Genomic DNA, 18,792 nt, shown 5'->3' on the forward strand with positions numbered 1-18,792 from the left:
CGTATGGGGAGAGACGGCGCAGCAGTGAGGCAATCTGGAACAGCAGCATGACGGAGACTGTGCACCGTCAACGGCGTCCTTTTCTGCATTGGATTCAAGGCTGCATGTTCACCGCTGCAAAGGAAGCCGTCATACAATCCAAGAGCTGCTGTTCTCTTTCGGACAACTTGCCCTTCGATGTGTTGCAAGACTTATCTACATGGCTGTCAGCTCGAACAGCTGGTCTTGAAGCTTCAGCTAGCTCAGATTGCTTGTTAGAATCCCAAGATGCCGAGCACCTTCTTGGAACTTCAAAGACGCATGGGTGCCGATCGGCAAGTGGGGGGCTGTTAAGAGATGATAGTCGGCCCATGGCCACTCCAAATGCTGCAGCAGCAGCTTGTAAGTCGGCAGCGGCCTATGGGAAACAATCATCAAAGGAAGCGCCGTTGTAAGCTAGTGTTACCTCATGGCATTGTTCCCGGTGGCCTGAGTGCTTTAATGTGGTTGGATGTGTGGCTCAATTCTTCAAATAAGATAGAGAAATACAGCTCACTCGAATAGCAGCAGTAGTGGTTTCATTTGCTGTCCAGCCATCACTGTCTGTGTTTCTTGAAGAGCCTGATGAGAATGCAACAATGGGCTCAAGAGCGGAATCTTTGTGGTCGCTTTGCATGCCCCGTGAAGAACTATTCGCATCCCATTCATTTTTTGAAGTAGTTTTGTCCTTGCAGCTTTCATTGCTATTGCTCCTGTAAAAATTCGGAGAGAAACCCAGAAATGCAGGTGAATAAAAGCAGCCAGCATGAGCTTGGAGCACGAGCAGTTCATGCATTTGTGGCCACTGGTATGAAAGGTGGAGGAAGTGCTCTACCAGTGTTAAGCTAACATCATGGTGGCTGCATGCCGTCTTGAAATTTTAGTCTCTTGGCGTATTGAAGGCGCGCTCGGAGTGTGTCTTGCGCTCCCCACTAGGTTTTGAGTCCTCTTTGTCACTTCTACAGCCTTCAGGCTTTTTGCTCGAGTTGTTCCTTTGCTCTGCTGCCTGCATTGGTAGTCTGAGCCTTTCAGCATTTTGCAAACAGCGGCGGCTGCTGCGGCAGCAACCGACAACGTGCCGCCTGCGATAGCTTGCGGGCAATTGCAGCAAGAAGGCCACTGTGGAACGACTTCCTGCGCATAAGGACTCCGATTGTGGGAATGGGTGAATCCTATTTCTTATGTGAATGACATACCCCACAGTGCGCAGAAAACAAGGGTAAAGTTCCACATATCCTATCTTCGGTATGAACGGGAGATTTTGAGGGCAGTACTCGATGCCATTGCTGAATCATTGACCGAATTAGCCATTCAAAATTTGTATGAATGAAATACGATGGGTGGCAGGCTTAAATCAGTAGACCCTACCAAGTTTGTCTGGGGGAGAGCCGGTGATATCGAAGATGAAACGTGGTTGCAGCCTTTGAGGGGAGTTTGTGTCGCCGTTGCTGAGTGCTTGTTTTCTGTTTGTGTAGCTGCGGTTGCTGCATGCAGCCTCTGTCCAGGCTTCCCGCTAGACACAGGAACGTATTGTTCATGATGCTGCTGATGTTGAAGGTGTTGTTCCTGCTGTTGTTGGTGGATCTGGCTCATCATTGTTTGCTTCTGGGAGCACTGCCTCCGCAGCTGTGTTGTGGCTATCGGGAGCGTCTGTGAAGGATGATTTGCCAATGTGTGGTGATCCCACGCAGGTAGAATAGACGGAGCCTGCAGTGGTGGCACCCATGGGGCGGGAGGGTGCCCAGAAGTTGTTAGTCCATACCTCTTCTGGAAAACATATGGAGAAACGCTCTTGAAGGTTGGCATTTCGTGAAAATGTGTATTTGTGGAACTGTCTGCTGCAATGCCCAGTGCGCCGGGAGGCGTGGACTCCAAAGGCCTTCCAAAAGCGTTTGTTGTCATGTTACCATGATCGTGAGGGCGGCTGCCGCAGCTTGAAAATAGAAACGGCAAATGTTCTCTCGCACTGCTCCCGGGAAATGCAGCCATACTGCTAAGGGCGAAATGACCTTGCCCCTTGAAGTGCTGCCGCTGCTCTACGTCTGCCAGAGAAAAATTGGTAAGCTTGACGGTGGCAGCCGAAAATTTGTTACTGCAGCAACAACAGCCATTATATCGTTTAGCTGAAGGCACTTTTATGGAGCATGATACATCGCTGTTCCTTGGGCAACATCCCACGCACTGGGTTGCAGCCTTTGGGCAATTCTGACAACCGAGAGAGCCTGCGCAACTGTGTGCATGCAGGTCTTCTAGCTGGGAGGAAGGGTGTGCGGGACGTGGCAGCTCCATGCTTCCTGGTTGATAAGTCACCATACTTCCTCGAGGTTCCGGAACGGCTAGATGTGAGCATTGTTGATTCATCATCGAAGGAGGGCCTGATTCCACTCCGGAAAAGTGTTGTTCGGCTAGAGGGCTGTTCCGCGTCGGGGAAGCCGCAGAGTTTTGCTGCTCTGGTCCAGCAGCTGCTGTCGTGTCATTGTTCAGGGCTGGGCAAGGTGTTGGGCTACCTTCTTGTGTGTTGCGCTGGCAAGGTGTTGGGACTTCTTTTTGGGGAAGCGGTGCTAGTGCAGAGACATGAGTAGGGGACCCGCAACAACCACGGTGTTGAGGCTGGATGCTTTTGTTGTGACAGCAGCATTCTGCATTGCTTATGTAGTGACTGCAGTTTCTACGGATACGGCAGCAGCAATTACAAATTTTAGTCTGCTCTGGTTCGGTAGCGATTTTGTTTTCGGACGACGTGGCGCTCAAATCATGAATTTGATCTTTCGGAACGATCATGCTCTGTGTGCTATTCTTCATCTCACTCCCATTTACATGGAGGCCTGCAGCAAACCCAGAGAAGCCAGGTGTCTACTTTGAAGTAACGACTCTACAAGCGTGTTTTCTGCTTCCTGTCTGCCCCACGCATGCGGCTGTTCTTTCACACCGAAATAATACTGCCTGAAGATTGGCTCACTAGGCAGGGTTGCTTCTGCAGACGCCGTGTTTATCCCTTCAACAACTGTGGCTGTGCTGGTGTTTTCCGCAGGAGGTGAGCTACTTCTGTGACAAGTACGAGCTGCAGCTTTTGGCCCACTCTGACCTTTGCCACCTCTTAAATTATCGTGTTGCATGTACTTGCTCTTCGTCTGAGATTTTTTTGCTGGAGGGCTTGGCTCCATCAAGGCTGTCCTCATTACGCCATCTTTTTGTTCGGTCTGTTTACAGTGACGCATTTCCAATAAAGTACGACGAAAAGTGCCCTACTGCCACGCTGGGGATCATTTTTTTACCACTCTCAACTACAGTAGCCGAACTTCGGAAATATGTATCTGTTAAACGTACCCAAAGTTTTGGCGCACGTAAGCCACTATATCTTCCCGGCAGCTCAAAAATTAGGTATGCGTCATCTAACCATAGGAGAAAGGCACTTCAAGAGACACTGCCCTCGTTGAAGGACAATTCCCCGCCTGTTCTCGTCCTCTACTTCAAAGAGAAACTGGTTTAGTTTACAGGGGCATTTTCCGTTTGTATTAGCGATTCAGCTGTCTTCCTTACCTGATGATGAAAACATCAGAGTGTCCCCATTTTCCAGAGGATGCCAAATATGGGGCTCTAGCCTGCGATTGTTCAGCCATGTACCTGCAATATTCTCAGCACAGCCCCTCAAAAACAACATGGGAGTAATATTTGTTCGGTGCATCTTTAGCCCCTCAAAAACAACATGGGAGTAATATTTGTTCGGTGCATCTTTGACCAGAAAATCAAGTGGCCAGTGAGTAAACTATGCCATATATAGAAATGGCCAAGAGCTTATGAGGCTACAATAATATGTGTGGCTTTGAAAGGCCTGAAGTACCATTCAAAGATGCCAAGTCCTTAACAAACGCTCGTTGGCATCCACTTCCGCAGGGTACGCCTCCTTTAGAGGCGGATGCTCCACCTTTGCAACAGGGAAAGCACGCATATTTGCGTCGAAGTACGGTGCGCTGCCGATTATTTAAGGTGGTAGTACCTTATTTCTTATTGACGAGAGCCTGTTTTCACTTCGCATGAGGCCCTTGCTATACTTGAAAATACAAAGGTTTTAGGGCACTTTGCATCAAAATCTCAATAATGACAAGTTTACGCCCACCTTGATCGGCTTGTTGGAGGCCCGTTAAATCGAAGGCGGCATGAAAACGAGATACACCAGCGCAGCGAACAGTGATGTCACAGGTTCGAGCTCTACCCAAATGGAGCAAAGGATGCTCAAGCTGGTAGAGAATGCGCCGTCCACGCAGAAACGCCAGTACATGAGGGGTGTCCTTCGGCCGTGTCATTCCTAAACTTTCGACTTGGCTATACGGGTGCGTCCGCGAAAATCAAATTGTGCATTTCCCGCAGCCACTGGTGCTGCGAGGAGGCAGGGGTGCTGCGAGGAGGCAGCTATGTCAAGAGTCTAACCGCTTAAGTGCATTCACTTCAAGAAGCTTTGCATATTTTCATGCAGCATTGTTTTTGAGTCCGACTCGGCTGCTAACATCGACATATATTTCACCTGCTAGTCAGGCGGAAGAATTTTGTGTTAAATCACGGTCTAGAGTGGCACTTCTATGGAGCAAGAGCAAATGGACAGCTGCAGGAAGGCCTCTGATATTACTGTCCAGGTAAATGTGCTTTCAAGCGAGCACTGGGGAAAAGCTACAGCAGGCCTTGGTGTAGTGGTCGAGTTCAGGGCAGATTCGGGCCGCTCCACACATCACGCTCAAAGCCGTGCATCCTCTGTACACATTTCTTTTCCTGTGTATCTCTGCTGTTGAGAAGCATGTGACAAGCAGGAAGAAGCTGCTTCCGCTTTCATGCAAAGCTGCGCAAGATGCAGCTGTGGCCCACGTGATCTGTCTGCAGCCCTCCGGTGTTCATTCGAGGAAATGAAACCCTGCATAGTTTCTGCTCGCTCGTGTATAGTACACCGACTCAAGTTCTTTGATACCCTTTTACAATTACTGGAACTGCACACTGTTCTTCGGTCAGGAATTCAAGCCTGTACAGGAATGCAACGCACTGGGGTAGCCGATAGCCGAGGGCGGCAGAGTTGCCTAAGCCTCAGAAGGGCCAACTCAGCCCCAACTTTCGTTGAATCCCCGACCAATAAAAAAATAATATTCTTGTTAAGTGTTTTTTGCCGTAAGCGAAGGTTTTGTCTTCATGAAGGCCTTTTTGTGTGCATATTCTCTTCTTGGTACTGTATCGGTGAGGCGCCGCGGCGGAAAGCCGCGGCAGTTAGCGTGTCAAATGTTCTCGGCGGATACTTGTTCTGAATTAGCTACTGACACTTTTCCGGCTGAAAACATTTGAGCCTTTAGATGTAAAAACGCCAGAGCTGACGAAGAGGGTGGTGAGGGTGATTCCCTACCGTCGGCTGCAATCTCGAGACCCAACTACGGTGAGGGTCGCTGGACCCCGTCACTTTGTGGCCATCTTTCCCCGCTTTTGCCTTAAATTGATTTTGCAGTCTTTTGCTCTTGATATTTTGCCGGAGAGTTCCACACGAGCCTTCTGCAGACCCCTATTACCAGGGCGTCGACCGGGCCCCTGTGACGCCTGGTCCGCCTTTGCCTCTTTTCATTGGACATGCAGCCACTTTGAAAATTAAACTGGAATAAACATGGAGGTACCTACAACTGTTTCGTACAGTGGTAGTATGAGAGGAGGTCCCGCTGCGGATTCATCACGGGCCACAACTCTTTCTGGCGGTGGTGCACGCCGGGTGAACTTTACACAGAAACTAGCGCACCCAAAAAACGTTGGTGCAACACCTCCGCGATCATCTTTACAAAGGACCGATTCAACTCCATCATTAAATCATCAGGCTTCTCAAGCTCTCTCCACCGCAGCTTCTGAAAAGTCCCGTGCATCCCGTGCATCGATTTCTTCGAAAGCGTTGACACCGGCGCAGCAACCAGTGGAGCGCACAGCATCCACCCCATTAGCTGAGAACAAGGCAGGCGGTGCGTTTTCTTTTTCCCGAGTTCAAGCTGCAGGGGGAGCACAGGGTTCTCTTGGAAGCGAGACAGACTACTGGTTCCATGCAGCCCCAACGACCACCAGTGCAGCACACCGTGCCTTTTCTTTAAGCTCCAAATACGAAGCGCAGTCAGAAACGTCAGAAGCTTTGCGTGAGGAGGGCCGATTCACCTCGGGGAGAATGAGCAACATTGAACGTATTCTCGGCACCACTCCCGTCTCTGCCGACAAGAAGGGGGAGACATCTCATGGCCTAGAAGCCCTACGCCAGGCAGTAGATGCCCTGCATGAGGATAGAGAGCTGGAGGGGCAGGAACAACAGCAGGACCTATCGGAGTGGCAGGAGCCTCTTGAAGAGAAGGACTCAGATGGCGCCATCAGCAATGGGAGCGCCATTGCAACAGAGCTCTGGAAAAGACGTGATACACAATCTTCGACTTATTCTCCACTTTGCTCTCGAACTCTCCGAGTGAGTAACGCCTCCATGCTAACTGCGTGATGCTGTTTCTGTCGCCATCCTTGATGGCTTCCCTAGGATATGCCGCCAGTAGTTAAATTGACGAGGAAGGTGGAACGCTAAATTCTTGAGAATAGTTACTTTTGCTGGTAAAAGGAGGAAAGAGGAGGGCACACAGCAGGAAAGAGGGTAGGGGGAGGCAGATAGAATAAAGTGGGTAAAGTTGAGTGCGATGTACTGGTACTTGCATCAGGAACGCTGTGCCTACACAACGAGCGACGACTGGGCAATATTCGCCCTGCATAATCAATATGTGAGGCCCTTAAGGGACCGTGAATGGGTCCCTGGGGAGCCTTGTATCATCCGCAGGAATTGCTTTGAACTACCACCAGGCGCATGTAAGTGCGACGCCGTTCATAGAATTAGCCTTGTAAGAGTAGCGGATTGTGGAGCCAGGCACCGGTACTTCCACATTTCTCTTTTTGCCTTTAACAAATCTCGAGTTAATGCAAAAAGCCTTCGTAAGAGTGCATGTTTTGGTGCAGGCCGCTTCTCCGAGGTTTCTTGTGGTATTCCTGCCACTGCATTTGACAGTTTCGTGTTCCCTAACCCCCCAAGGCAGTTTCTTATCTCTTCCTCAAAAAGAACTTCTGGCAACGTCGAGTTCGCCCAGCCTTCATCTGTAAGGAGTGGCAGGGGCCGAGGTGGAGCACGAGGGAGTGGCTCGCAGTTAACTCAGGAGCAGTTGCTTGACTTGGAGAGGTGAGACTGCGGCCATGTGAACGAGCATCTTTTGTTGATTAACAGGATCATATACTTTGTTTGCACCTTAAGAAGGCGCTTTGATGCTTTCATGAATCGGAGCTGGTGAAGAGCTGCTGAGGAAATGGCTCTTTTCGTTTGCTGCATTGATTTTTGGGATTGCATTGCGTGCGTTCTTTCAGAATGTTGTGGTTCGACCCGGAACCCCGTCTGGAAAGGCCATTTAGATTGTATGCTGATTCGAAAACTTGCCTCAAGGTAGAGTCTCTTCCGCGTTGCACTCAGTCCAGGAGACCCTGTCCTGCTTCTTCAGAAAACAAGCGCAGTTTTGTGGATAGATCGATATGCACTGTTTTTAAGAGCTACGTTGACTATGTTGGCTAATTTTTTCTTGTTTGTGGACTTCTGCAGGGCCGTATCCACGATATTGGCCATATAATGAGGAGCGGATGGTGATTTAACTCTTCGGTGGGATAGGAACGCCCTCATCTGGAACGCTTCGACATGTTAACCATATTTTGAAACTTTTGTGTTTGTTTTACTGGATAAGTGCTGCACGTAACCGAGCTGAGCCAGTATCCGCGCCGCTCGGAACGACGACAGCCTCGTTTCTTTGTTTACTCCCGTTCCAAAGTTTTGTCGTCCAGTGTGTAGGCGAAAGTGTTGGCCGCGCATCATATGTTTGACCTTAGAGTAGTGTGATAGTTGGAAATCAACTAGCCAGCTCCTAGTGTAACAGTAGCTTTTATAAATTGAAGGCAAACTGGCAGGACAACGCGCCTGACGGAGACAAGGCAACTAGGACAAGTTCCATCAGCAAACGGCCTGTTACTTTCTTTTAAAGCTCCTCGAAAGTAAAGGAACAACGACAATGAACTCAAATAGCGCTATTTTTCGAGCAGTGTTCTCTTCCGTAGCAGGCTGCTCTCACCTCCGGTTCTGTGATAACAGAAGCGAGACAAACGCGCATGGAGAACGCTTGACGCTTCGGGTATTATGTCCCATGAGGTAAACAAACAATGATATTTACACGAATATACTACTGTTCTGTAAAAATTGCTTGGTTAATGGTCTTAGATGTGTAAAGCTCCACTTCGTGGGTGCTGCCGAAACGGCCTGCAGGCGAATCGATGACGCGCAAAGGAAGCAGACCGGGCGATGCAACAGCATACTTTCCCCCAACTTTGTATTGTTGTTCTCACACTCATTTTTCTTTAATTTTTCACCTTAACTTCTTTGGACATGTTCTCATTTAACCTCAACAATCCTGGCAACACCGCAGGAGACTGGGCAAGACTCACAGCTAGCAATGCTCCCAACGTGATACCCGACTAATGTAGCCTCGAGCACCCTCTTGGCAAGGTTAATTGATGAATATCCTACGCTTCAGGGAAGTAAAGAGTCTGTGAAATGCCCCCACTCCCTGGGAGCATCCGAAGCCCCTAACCACTCAGGCTGCACAGGCAGGTGCGCTTGTAGGGGACAATACGGTGGTACACAAGCATGGAGAGCTCCCAAGCTGGAAGTCATATCCTCCAAAGTCCCTCAAATAATGGCAATTGCTCTTACGTGACCTCCAACGATGGCCAACCAGGAACCTTCCAAGTGCATGGTGCTCCCGAAGCAGTCGGCGGCACAGCGCAGATGCACCCAAGCGAGGCAGTTTCAGAAGCAAGAAAACGCATATCAAATCCTGATGGTAAATTATCGCGTGCAGTGTCGTGGATGCCCAAATGGACGGATCAGAAGCAACAAATGGCAAGAGACCTAGCGGGGTCTTCGCCCACGGTTCGACGAGGCATGAAAAGCGGTGTGGCAGCCTCGCCTGCCATACGAATAGCTGCCAAATACCCGTTTAGCAGCTCTTCTGTTCGGCCTCTATCTGTCGGACCGCCAAGTCAACGATCACAAGTAATATCCAATCGCCGCACTCATGCTGCTAGCGTGAACATTCCTGCACAGAGGCGGATAGCAAATCAGCAGCAACAAAAGCTGCTGACGAGATTTGACAGCGATAAAAGTGTTAAGGCTGCGACACCGTCAGCTGCTGCTGAGGTGGCTTTGCCTCGGCGAGTGGGACAGCATGGCTCAGAAAAGCATTCAGAAGCCTGCCCTTGTGGTCCATCAAGTGCGACTACACACTGCGAGCTGCCACTTCTCCAGAAACGTCGGACTTGGCGCCTTTTGCAGCATCTTGTGGATCAACTTGAGGCAGAAGGACAGTCCCATGCGCTCCTTCAATATCCTGAAGTTCTCCAGAAATTGTTAAAGGCTCTTATGCCGTTAATACAACAGAAAGATGCACTCGGCAACTTAAGCGAATGCACCCAAGCGAATGGCTTTCTTTCGGGAAGGGTCTCTAACGGCTCAAATGACTGCTCGTCAACTCTGCTGGCCCAGATCCCATATTCAGGGCCACAATCTAGCGCTACCCGTCAAACGAGCGCTCCTGCTTCGGGACAAGTAGCTGCACTGTCGAACACTGCAAACAGCGATACTCGTTCGCTACACAAGCCACTTTCTGCCTCATCAAGAGTGCGACTCGCTCGTGCAACCCAAGATGCGGGCCAAGGGTTGCCAGGCCCGTTACTTCATAATGCTGCTTCCGCGAAGGCAAGCCTTCGGCACCGCGGACGCCCTACGTCTGCATTGAGGAATGCCTCCAATCGCTTGCAACAGGAAAGTGCTTCACAGAATTCCCCAGGTTCACGGACGTATTTGATAGCGAAGCGTGACATTAGCAATCCTGCTGGGACTAGAGGAATGACAATATCTTCGCAGGCGACTGAAAAGCCTCGGCCTAGCCGGGCAATTAGCACAGGACGGTACTTGCATGTGGCCTCACGACTTCCTCAGGGTGCGTTACAACACAGGAGGCATTCCAGAACGACTAATCAGGCAGTTTTGCTGCACAAGAACAATGATGGGGGGAAGCCAGTTCTCCCTTCTTTCGTGACTTGCGCTTCATCGACCAATCTCAACCACGAATCTGTGATGGAGCCTGTTTCCTCTGCAAGATCTGATGACTCGGGGAGCCGTTTTGATTCTGGAGTCACTCCATCACTGGGAAGCTTCACTGAGGATTCCATGGAGCCTTGCTCCGCCCAGCAATTTGACACGGGCAGTGGGGCGATTTGGTGGGCTGGCTCAACGTTGGAGCGCCTTGCGCTCTTTCGCACCAGTCGAAATATACAGGCGTTGCCACCCTCTTCGCAAGCCAGTAACTTTGAAGACGACACGCCAGAACAAAGTGTTGAAAGCCCGGCAGCGCATGAATCCAGACAGTCTTCGGGCCGTGCTGGTGTAGTTCCAGCTGTTAGTGAGACTCAGAGTCCAACTACAGCAGTGAGAAGGCGACGGCTTGTCGAGCCCAGCAATTTGGCAGCTAGGAGACAAACTGCCGTTGTTGTGTCCTCTGCGCAAGCCAGTGGAGAGGGAGATAAACTGCCAGCAATCTCGGAAAAATTTGCAGGTGTCCTTGCTCCGCCTGAAAAACGCGAGAGGCGTTTCACCACTTCAGATGTAGCGAAGTTCAAGAGCACAGCGGCTTCTTTCAAGGGAGGCCGTCTGGTCCTAACAGCGGATGAGTTAGACAAAGAATCTAGGGATGGTCAAGCGACCTTACCGGTGCCTCCCTTGAAAGATGTCCCCAAAATCAGGCAAGGAAGAAGAGCCACAACCCAAGTTACGACACCTAAAAGCACAAATTCGCCGAGACTGTCTGCTGAAGCAAAAGCAAAAAGGGAGAAATCGCCTATACTAACTAAGAAGTTGGCAAAGAGAGATAGTAGGAGTTCCCTAAACCCATCATCTGCTTCTCCACGCGAATCACCTCAGGCAGTTCCAGGGGGCCGAAGGATGTCTGCACCTCCTCCACGAAGAGCAACACAGGCAAAAATTGCCGCTGCACTACCTCCTCCGCGTGCGCGTGCTGCCTCTACCCGTGGAGCCCCTGCAGGAGTCCCTTCGTCCTCATTAAAAGCCCCTTCAGCAAGGCGAAAGACTGTCAAGTTACCTTCTTCCAAAGTGAGAGGGCAATCTGTCAAGTCACAGAAGGATGAAGAACTTCTATTGCCGGAAACAGAGGGACTGGATAAGGGTGACGGAGATGTAGAGGATGAAAAAAGTGGAGAAATGCCAACGGCAGTAGAGACAGAACCAGAGCCGCCATACCCGTACCTTACCCTTAAGGAGCTGCCAGCATTAGAGAAACCTGTCAGGCCTCTTCCAAATTTGAGTGCCCTTCTCCTCAAGGCCGGCTTGGACCCTCCACCACCAATTGACGTAAGCTGAAGGGGGATTTAATGTGTTTAAGCTCCAGGACTGGAGCAGGCGAGCAATCATTGTCATGCTAGGCCTGCTTTGTTGAAATAACCGTTTGTGGATGCACAGCAAAGGCAGCCGCTATATTGAATTTTGCAAGAGATCTAATGGCTCGCACCTTCATGCGTGTTTTCTAGACACACATTGCACACCTTCACGGAGTGCGTAGATGTGCTGTGTAATGTGTTTGGCCTTTAGGATTCTGTGACATTCACACATGTTCTCGATCGTAACGAAAGATTGACGGAAGCGGGTAGAGATGAAGCCACCCAGCATGCAGTTTCGTCTCTCTGCAATGATGGCCCAGATACAATGCTGCTAGTTGCTCGCTGGCTGGACACAGCAGCAGACACTGTCGAGAGCAACACTATCGCGGCGGCTGAGGGGCTGCCGTGGCGGGATGTTATTCCGCCACTCTTTATTGGGGTCAATAGGCACAGAGAGCTTCTGAATCCAACAGCGCCACCCAAATCTTTTTCACCGAAAGAGCTACGAACCTTTTTCGAAGCAGAAGGTTTCATAGAAACGCAAGAACAAAAGCTGCGGCACTTACTGGAAACCAAGAGCCTACCAACCAAGCCTTCAGATGGTAAAGAAAAGTTGTGCTGTTCTGAAAGCGTTGACTAGTAGCTCCCAGATGCAGTTACACTTCACAGTCTGCACGTACACTGCTCCAACATGCCACGACTATTTTGTACTTCTTCAGACAGAATGCCCCGCCCTCGCCCACAGAAATGTTGCGGGACTGTTTGAGTGCGTGTTTCAGGTGTATTACCCTTTAAATCGCGCACGCCACTTGACAGCTATCTCGATTGCTTGCTCGCCATCGCCGTGACATTCCTTCGGAGGAGAAGGCAACCGGTAGTCTTCCCAAAAATTACAAGACTTGTCATCGGTGTTGGCCAAAAGCCTCACAGCAGTTGCTCCTGCTGTGAATGTTTTCCGAACGATGTAGATATCGAGAATGACCATGAGATGCACAGAACCTACTGTGGCGCGCCTGCCTTTGGATCACGAGTGCATGCATCTCAGCGGCGCTGTGCGAGCTGCCTCACGGTAAGGGGACCTTCAACAAGCTGCCTCAGCATGAATACTCCCTGTACACAGAGTCGTGGGCTTTTCTGTTGCTCACCTGGAGATATCTGTGGGCCTCCTGAACTGGACCTTTTTGAGTCTACAGCAATGCAGCAAGTACGGGCGGCTGTTCGCCAAATGCCGGTTCTTCCTTCAGAAAGATACCTTCGTTATTTGCGGCTGACAGGCCGTCGCAGAGAACTTACTGCGCTAGCTGTTTGGTTAGCAGGGAGGCCCGACATTATCCCAACCTTCTCTGAACATGACCCGTCCGAGCCGGAGCAAACATTTTCTTCGCCACCGGAAAATAGTTGTGAGATGAAGACAGAACATGCGAATCCTCCAAGCGGTGTTTTCGAAAAAGGAAGCAGCGCTTCATTCTCTTCTGGCAACGATGAAGTGCCGGAAAAAAGAACGGTTCTTCGTGAGAACGCCCCTTCTCCAGCGGCCGCTGGGGAAGGTGAAGAGGCCAGGGAATTGGGCAGACAAGGAGATGGAGGTGTGCAAGGGTCATGCAGCGATATCTTTCCGCGTCCAAGTCCCTGCTTACCAGACGAGAACCATGGTGAAGCCGTTGCCAGCCTCGGTAGGAGAAATGGCAGTCTAGAGGCTCTGAGAGATGAAAGTGAAACAGCAGCCAATCTCAGAAGTGGATGTAAGACAACAGACATGGATACCGGCGGCGGTACAATATCTCTCTCTACGAGCAAACAGGTTTCAGCTGACTTGCTTCCTGCCATGAAGGCCAACTTGGTCCCTCGTGACCTACCAGTAGATCCGGAAACTCATAAAGTGGGCAGTCAGGCTCCTGCAAACCCTGCACAAGATCAGCTCATTCTACCTACAGCGACAGCTGGTGCTAAAGCCAAAGCGAAAAAGCAGCCAACCGTAAAGAACCCGCCACCCCGTTTGGCACATGTTGCTCAGAAGGCCATTGCTCGTTCAAAAATATCGAGGCCGCTCGGGCAAGCACAATGGCAAGCTCCAGGCATGCCTGGAGAGGTACCAGCTGCTAGAGACCCGCAGAGGGCAGCAAAGACTCAACATCTCAGGCACAGCAGAGTCGTTGCTGGAGATATGGTGAAATGCCAGCCCCCTGAGTCGGATGACAACGCAGCTGCTATGCCTGTGGAGAAGGGCTCCGACATTTCGGCCTCCAAAGCGCCACAAGGCTCTCCCGTCAAGCTATCATCACAATCCGATGAAGAACCAACCACGGTCGCTGCTGCACAACTGCCAGTCGACACTCCACCACGCGGGCCTCGTAGTAATTTTCAAAAGAAACAACCCCTAATGCAGTCTAGGCTAATCGCTTCTCGCGCTTCTTCGTCAAAGCTTTTTAACGGCCCGAAAAATGGACTGCGAAGACCATCAGCTGCTTCTCTACCGGGAAGACGTGGGACCACCTTTGGGGTGGACCCAACCACCCAACCCACTGCAGACCCTGCGCAGCTGACTCAAGAGGCTGTGGATCTCTTGTCTGAGCCGCAGATGCTCGCTGAGATGGCAACTCTTTGTGTTCGGCTCTCAGACCTATTTTGTTGTAGGTCAGCAACTTCCTCTGTCGATCAACCATCCGGAGGTCAGGCCGCAATGGAGAGACCGTCAGAGTTCGAGCAGGAGCCTATATAACGACTGCAAAGACCGTTGGGTGCGCGCTTGACGAAGTCGGGTTCACAACTGGTGCGCAGATCTGTATCTTTCCTTTTTCCTTCGCAACAGTTTTTGTCCCCTTTTTGTTTTACTTTGTTTGTGAGGCAGTGGCTGAATCACTTGTCCTACTCTGTTTTATAGCCAAAGGCTCTGCAAAGAAAAATTCCAAGCTGCTTTGTATTTGCCGTAATCCTTAACTTTTATCTTGGTGGGATTGCCACCGAAATGTGACTTCAGGGATTGCAACTATCTCATAAATCATGTGTGAGTTTGTCTCCTTTCTATTCTTGCTCACACTGACATCAGCTGTAGCCACTTGAGCCCGTTACATCACTCCTATTGCTCCCAAGTATCAAACACCGCTCTTCCATTTAGAGACATGGCACTTCATCACCTGTGAGAGAAGCCGAGTGGTGTCATCACCAGATGAATTTAAAAGATGAGTAGGAAACAGTGAAAAACAATAAATATACTCCTAAAAAAGATTGAGATCGCTGCTGAAAATGGATTGGTTTGAGAACTTTCGAAATGGTAAAGCAGTCTGCTCCCCAAAATGTGAAATAGACATTCTCTGAAAAAGGAATATTGGCAACATTCAGCTAACCAGAGTGAAGGGTGCATGGCCTGTGTGGTGTACCCACTCTCTATAGTGTCAAAAACAACATAGCTGTGCTCTCCTGCGGCATCGCCCATGGTGGCCATCCGTCCCTTGGTCTCTCTGCGTTTCTTCCTGTGAACAAGCCGCAGCATCGAAAAGGAGACATGTGCAGTACCGCAAGAAGACAGCAATTCGCAGCAAACTTATCGCGAGGGCCTAAAGTTTTTCTGGCTGTGCAGTACTCAATTTGGTAGTGCTGCATGAGTTAGCTTGCTCGCAAGTATGATGCTTCGATTTCATATCAAGTCAGCGCCGAAATAAAGGCGGAAATATTCAAGGAAAGTTATGCACACGACGAAATTCGCACAAGGCTTTTTTGTAGCCACCGAGGATCTGCTGTAGCGCTTTGCACCACTTGTATTCCTGCGTGGCTTGCGGAAGAGTCTGCAATGCCTCCTGACCACTGGTGGCCTACACAGAAATGGCAAGCAAAAGTCCAAAGAAGATTACTCACGAAGAGAAGTCCAATGGCGAGCGCAAGGGCAAGTGGGTACTGTTGGAAGTAGTGGAGGCAGTGTTTTAAGTTCGTACCAGTCACTGGGGGGATTGTAGTGGGCCCTAGAGCTCTAGGTGGAATCGAAACAGGCTCATTGATGCTTTCTACTCCGACCATGAGTTGGCAAGATCGTGCTCTTGGGAGAAGCTGGCCCGGGTCCTGTTGATTGTGCTGCTGTTGGCTTTTCCATTGTTGATGAGCTTGGAATGAGCTGACGAAGGCCTCTAGCTCATGAAGGCGTTGCTCCTGATGATAAAGACGACTTTCCTGAGTCTTTATTTTCCACTGTTGGTGTTGTATCTGATCACAGAGGGCACTTATGACTAGGTCCTTTGCAAATGTAGAGGTGTCTCCGCTCGTGTAAGGACTAGATGGGCGCTGTCGAATTTGTTGCGTTGCGTGAAGTTCAGCTGCGTTTGCTCCCGCCGGCAGCCTGGCGAGAGAAGCAGTTGCGCAGCTCTGGTCTGGCCAAGGCTGGTCCCCTGACACGCACTCTCGGTTACTGCGAATGCCCTCTGGAGCGCTCGAAGCGTAGGTAGCGGGATCGACAGTAGCGGACGTCTCTGCGCGCTCTTTAACAGGCTGTTGGGAAGTCGTGCTATCGATTTTTTCTGATGATGGCGGATGACCACGAAGCTCACGAGGGGTGACGTGTCTCCGAAACAAGCGAGTCGGACTGCCTCGTCCTTTTGCCGTGGTTTGAAGGATGTACACAGCTTCAGACGCGCTTGCTCTCCTGTGGAAGTCCGACGGAATCGGCGAACTTCGCAAAGCCTCAACGCTCGCACTGCTCACAGTCTTCCTTGGGTACCAGCTTCCGGATCTAGCCATTTCCCTTTTCGGCACGTCTGTAGCAACACTCAGTAAAATCGCAGTACCTTCAGTCGCTTCCCGCTTTGTATTTTGGGAGAGGTTGTCCATTGCAAGGCCACCGAATGGCTGTTGCACGTCTGTGAAGTCTTGGTGAAACAAATCGTGGGACTGCTCTCCGGCGTACTGGACGATTTCCTGACTGCGGTTAGGTGTAAGACCCTCATTTCTCTCGCACTGAAGCTCCTTGGATGTGCTGGTTCCAGCTTCACCATGAGGAGAGTAGAAGCTTGTCAGTCCAGTAACGTTACATGAGACGGAGTCTACGAGCGTGCTTCGGTGGCAGCTCTCCGAGTCTGTCATGTCCCCTGTCGATGAGTTAGCTGCTTTTCTTCTGTGCATGAAGCGAGCAGACGTCCGCTGAGGAGTGCTCTCGCCAAAGTCAACAGTCCAAGGAAGGATGCGGATGGTAACGTGCTCGAGTACAAAGCGGCTGGCCAAGGCTTCTGCCATGACAAGCAACGCAGTAGTCTGAATAGGCGCAGAAACGGTCTCTTTTAAAAGGGATTGTCGGGTTTGCACAGATGGTAGGGTAATAACCGCGAAATATGTATCTTAAATGGTGATTCGGCGTCGTTTTTGCCCTCAACAAGTGTCAACCGACAGTTCTTGGCCATTGGAGGACGCTTTGAGGCTGCCGTACACTGAAAAACCGAGGAAAAGCTCGCCGTTTATTCACAAGGAAAACCAATAACATGAGCGTGTTTATTGCCGTAGAAGGCGTCGTCGGTTCGTCGTCCCCCGGGCCCAGAACACCAACATGCCACGAATAGCGAGACGACGACCACTGTCTCGCAGACGAAAGCAAGTAACAGTGTGGTCTTCTTGTTATTTCTTGAAACAAAATGATTTTCATGAGAACAAACACAGTTCTTCCCCTCGAAGACTCGTACTGTTGCTGTTCTGTAATTCAAGCGTCGCCGTAGTTGCTCGTTGAAACACGAACACGTCCACCAACCACAGTTGGGCTGGACACATATTCTAATATTATTTCTGTACACCTAGGTTTCCTTCTTCCCTAGTTTATCGACCAGAAAATTTTTAACGTAACTTATTGTTGACTTGTCGCCTAGGTACAGTAACTGCCACTACTTATCACATGTCGTCTCGCTCCCAGCAAACCGACGTCACTTTCACTAGCCTCCCCTTCTTGAAAGCGTTTCTGGTAAGTTCCGAAACACAATAATTTTTATTCTCATTCACACCTTGTTCATTCTTCATGGAGATCTGCAGTCTACAGGTTACGCAGAAGGGAAAACTGCTTTTTGCACCAAGTTGCCCAGCCCCATCGGCAATAAGTTTTCTTCTCAAGAAACCCGGCAAATTCCCTCAAAAATCGTTTCATTTTTAGAGTTTGAAGACATCCTTTTGTAGCCATCGCGTCCCGAAGCCTATTCCTGCAGACCCTGAGGACATTCATACGTATGCCGTCGAAACGCAGCAAACCTTGCGTGAACAAACGGAAGCAATCCACGGTTTGCCCATAAATTCTGCGATTCTTTTATAGGTGAGCTTCCAAAATTTTCTACTTTCGCGTCAACCGCTGAACGCAGAGCACCTAGTTGGTGGTTGCGACGCCACTGGGAGCACTTGCCCGATCCTTCAAATGTAAGGTTGTCCTAGAAAGACCGAAGCTAATTTAAAGGGAATTTACATCACTAACGCAGACTGAAGAACTCACTTGCAACGTCTTCTGCTCACGGTAACGTCTAGCCATCAATAAGCACAGCACATCTTTCTGCGGCTTAGCTACGGGAGAAGAGGTAGCCGTCCCTGAAGGAAAACAGCGAGCAGGTGTGAACTTGGGAATGACAGGGATGCAGAATATGGGTAGTCAGCTGTCTCCCTCAACTGGAATGGAATTCGACGCCTCTGTTTACGAAGGGCCCCAGATGAAGGCTGATGAAGTCATTGCCATGAGAACTCTTTTTGAAGCTTGCGACACAGATGGCTCCGGTTCCATACCGCTTAAAGAGCTGAAGAGCCGACTTGTGGTAAAATGCCGCAACAGCTACACCTTTTGTACCTTGAAAATCGAATCTGCGGAGACGCACAATATAGCTGCTAACCACCATGTACCTTCGTTACCCACACCCGTGACCCCATCCCCGGAAGATGAGCACGCAACTCTACTGTAATGATTCATCCTTTTAGGCGGCTGGGTTTGACGTTCGAGGGAGCGCACTGTCTGAAGTCCTCTGTATTGTAGACAGCAGCGGCAGGAGAGTAGTCACCTTCCCAGAATTCATGCAGCTTGTGACTCCGTCGTCTGACCTTTCATCTCCTGAAGAGGTACTGAAGACTTTCAAGCAAATGGATTCAGACTCCACAGGTCGCATAACTCTTAGACACATATCCAGAGCACTGAAGGAAGCCAACTTCACCGGAAATATGGCTCAGGATCTGTTGAGCCAGGCAGACGCTGACAATGATGGGTGCATCTTGCTTCACGAGCTACAGGAAGTCTTCAGCAAGCAGACATACCCTTAA

At 50.2% G+C, this 18,792-nt stretch overlaps 5 protein-coding genes across 5 annotated transcripts; 4 read left to right on the forward strand and 1 right to left on the reverse strand.

Moving 5' to 3' along the window:
• Nucleotides 1-5,650: 5,650 nt before the first annotated feature.
• Nucleotides 5,651-7,684, forward strand: ENH_00051660 (hypothetical protein, conserved; the record flags this gene model as incomplete). The annotated part of the gene is made up of 5 exons (XM_013581323.1): nt 5,651-6,478; nt 6,720-6,864; nt 7,012-7,228; nt 7,411-7,486; nt 7,640-7,684. 5 exons carry the CDS (start codon nt 5,651-5,653, stop codon nt 7,682-7,684), a joined length of 1,311 nt encoding a protein of 436 aa, XP_013436777.1.
• Nucleotides 7,685-8,731: 1,047 nt separating this feature from the next.
• Nucleotides 8,732-12,178, forward strand: ENH_00051670 (hypothetical protein, conserved; the record flags this gene model as incomplete). The annotated part of the gene is made up of 2 exons (XM_013581324.1): nt 8,732-11,512; nt 11,750-12,178. 2 exons carry the CDS (start codon nt 8,732-8,734, stop codon nt 12,176-12,178), a joined length of 3,210 nt encoding a protein of 1,069 aa, XP_013436778.1.
• Nucleotides 12,179-12,733: 555 nt separating this feature from the next.
• On the forward strand, nt 12,734-14,257 carry ENH_00051680 (hypothetical protein, conserved; the record flags this gene model as incomplete). The annotated part of the gene is made up of 1 exon (XM_013581325.1): nt 12,734-14,257. One exon carries the CDS (start codon nt 12,734-12,736, stop codon nt 14,255-14,257), a length of 1,524 nt encoding a protein of 507 aa, XP_013436779.1.
• Nucleotides 14,258-14,710: 453 nt separating this feature from the next.
• ENH_00051690 (hypothetical protein, conserved) lies at nt 14,711-16,755 on the reverse strand (the record flags this gene model as incomplete). Its single annotated transcript, XM_013581326.1, has 3 exons — nt 14,711-15,008; nt 15,263-15,347; nt 15,468-16,755. 3 exons carry the CDS (start codon nt 16,753-16,755, stop codon nt 14,711-14,713), a joined length of 1,671 nt encoding a protein of 556 aa, XP_013436780.1.
• Nucleotides 16,756-18,110: 1,355 nt separating this feature from the next.
• ENH_00051700 (caltractin (centrin), putative) lies at nt 18,111-18,792 on the forward strand (the record flags this gene model as incomplete). The annotated part of the gene is made up of 2 exons (XM_013581327.1): nt 18,111-18,296; nt 18,457-18,792. The coding sequence occupies 2 exons, from the start codon at nt 18,111-18,113 to the stop codon at nt 18,790-18,792; spliced, it is 522 nt and encodes a 173-aa protein (XP_013436781.1).

This window comes from Eimeria necatrix, genomic scaffold (assembly GCF_000499385.1).
Source record: "Eimeria necatrix Houghton genomic scaffold, Enh_scaff40, whole genome shotgun sequence".
In the NCBI taxonomy this organism is placed as follows: Eukaryota; Apicomplexa; class Conoidasida; order Eucoccidiorida; family Eimeriidae; genus Eimeria; species Eimeria necatrix.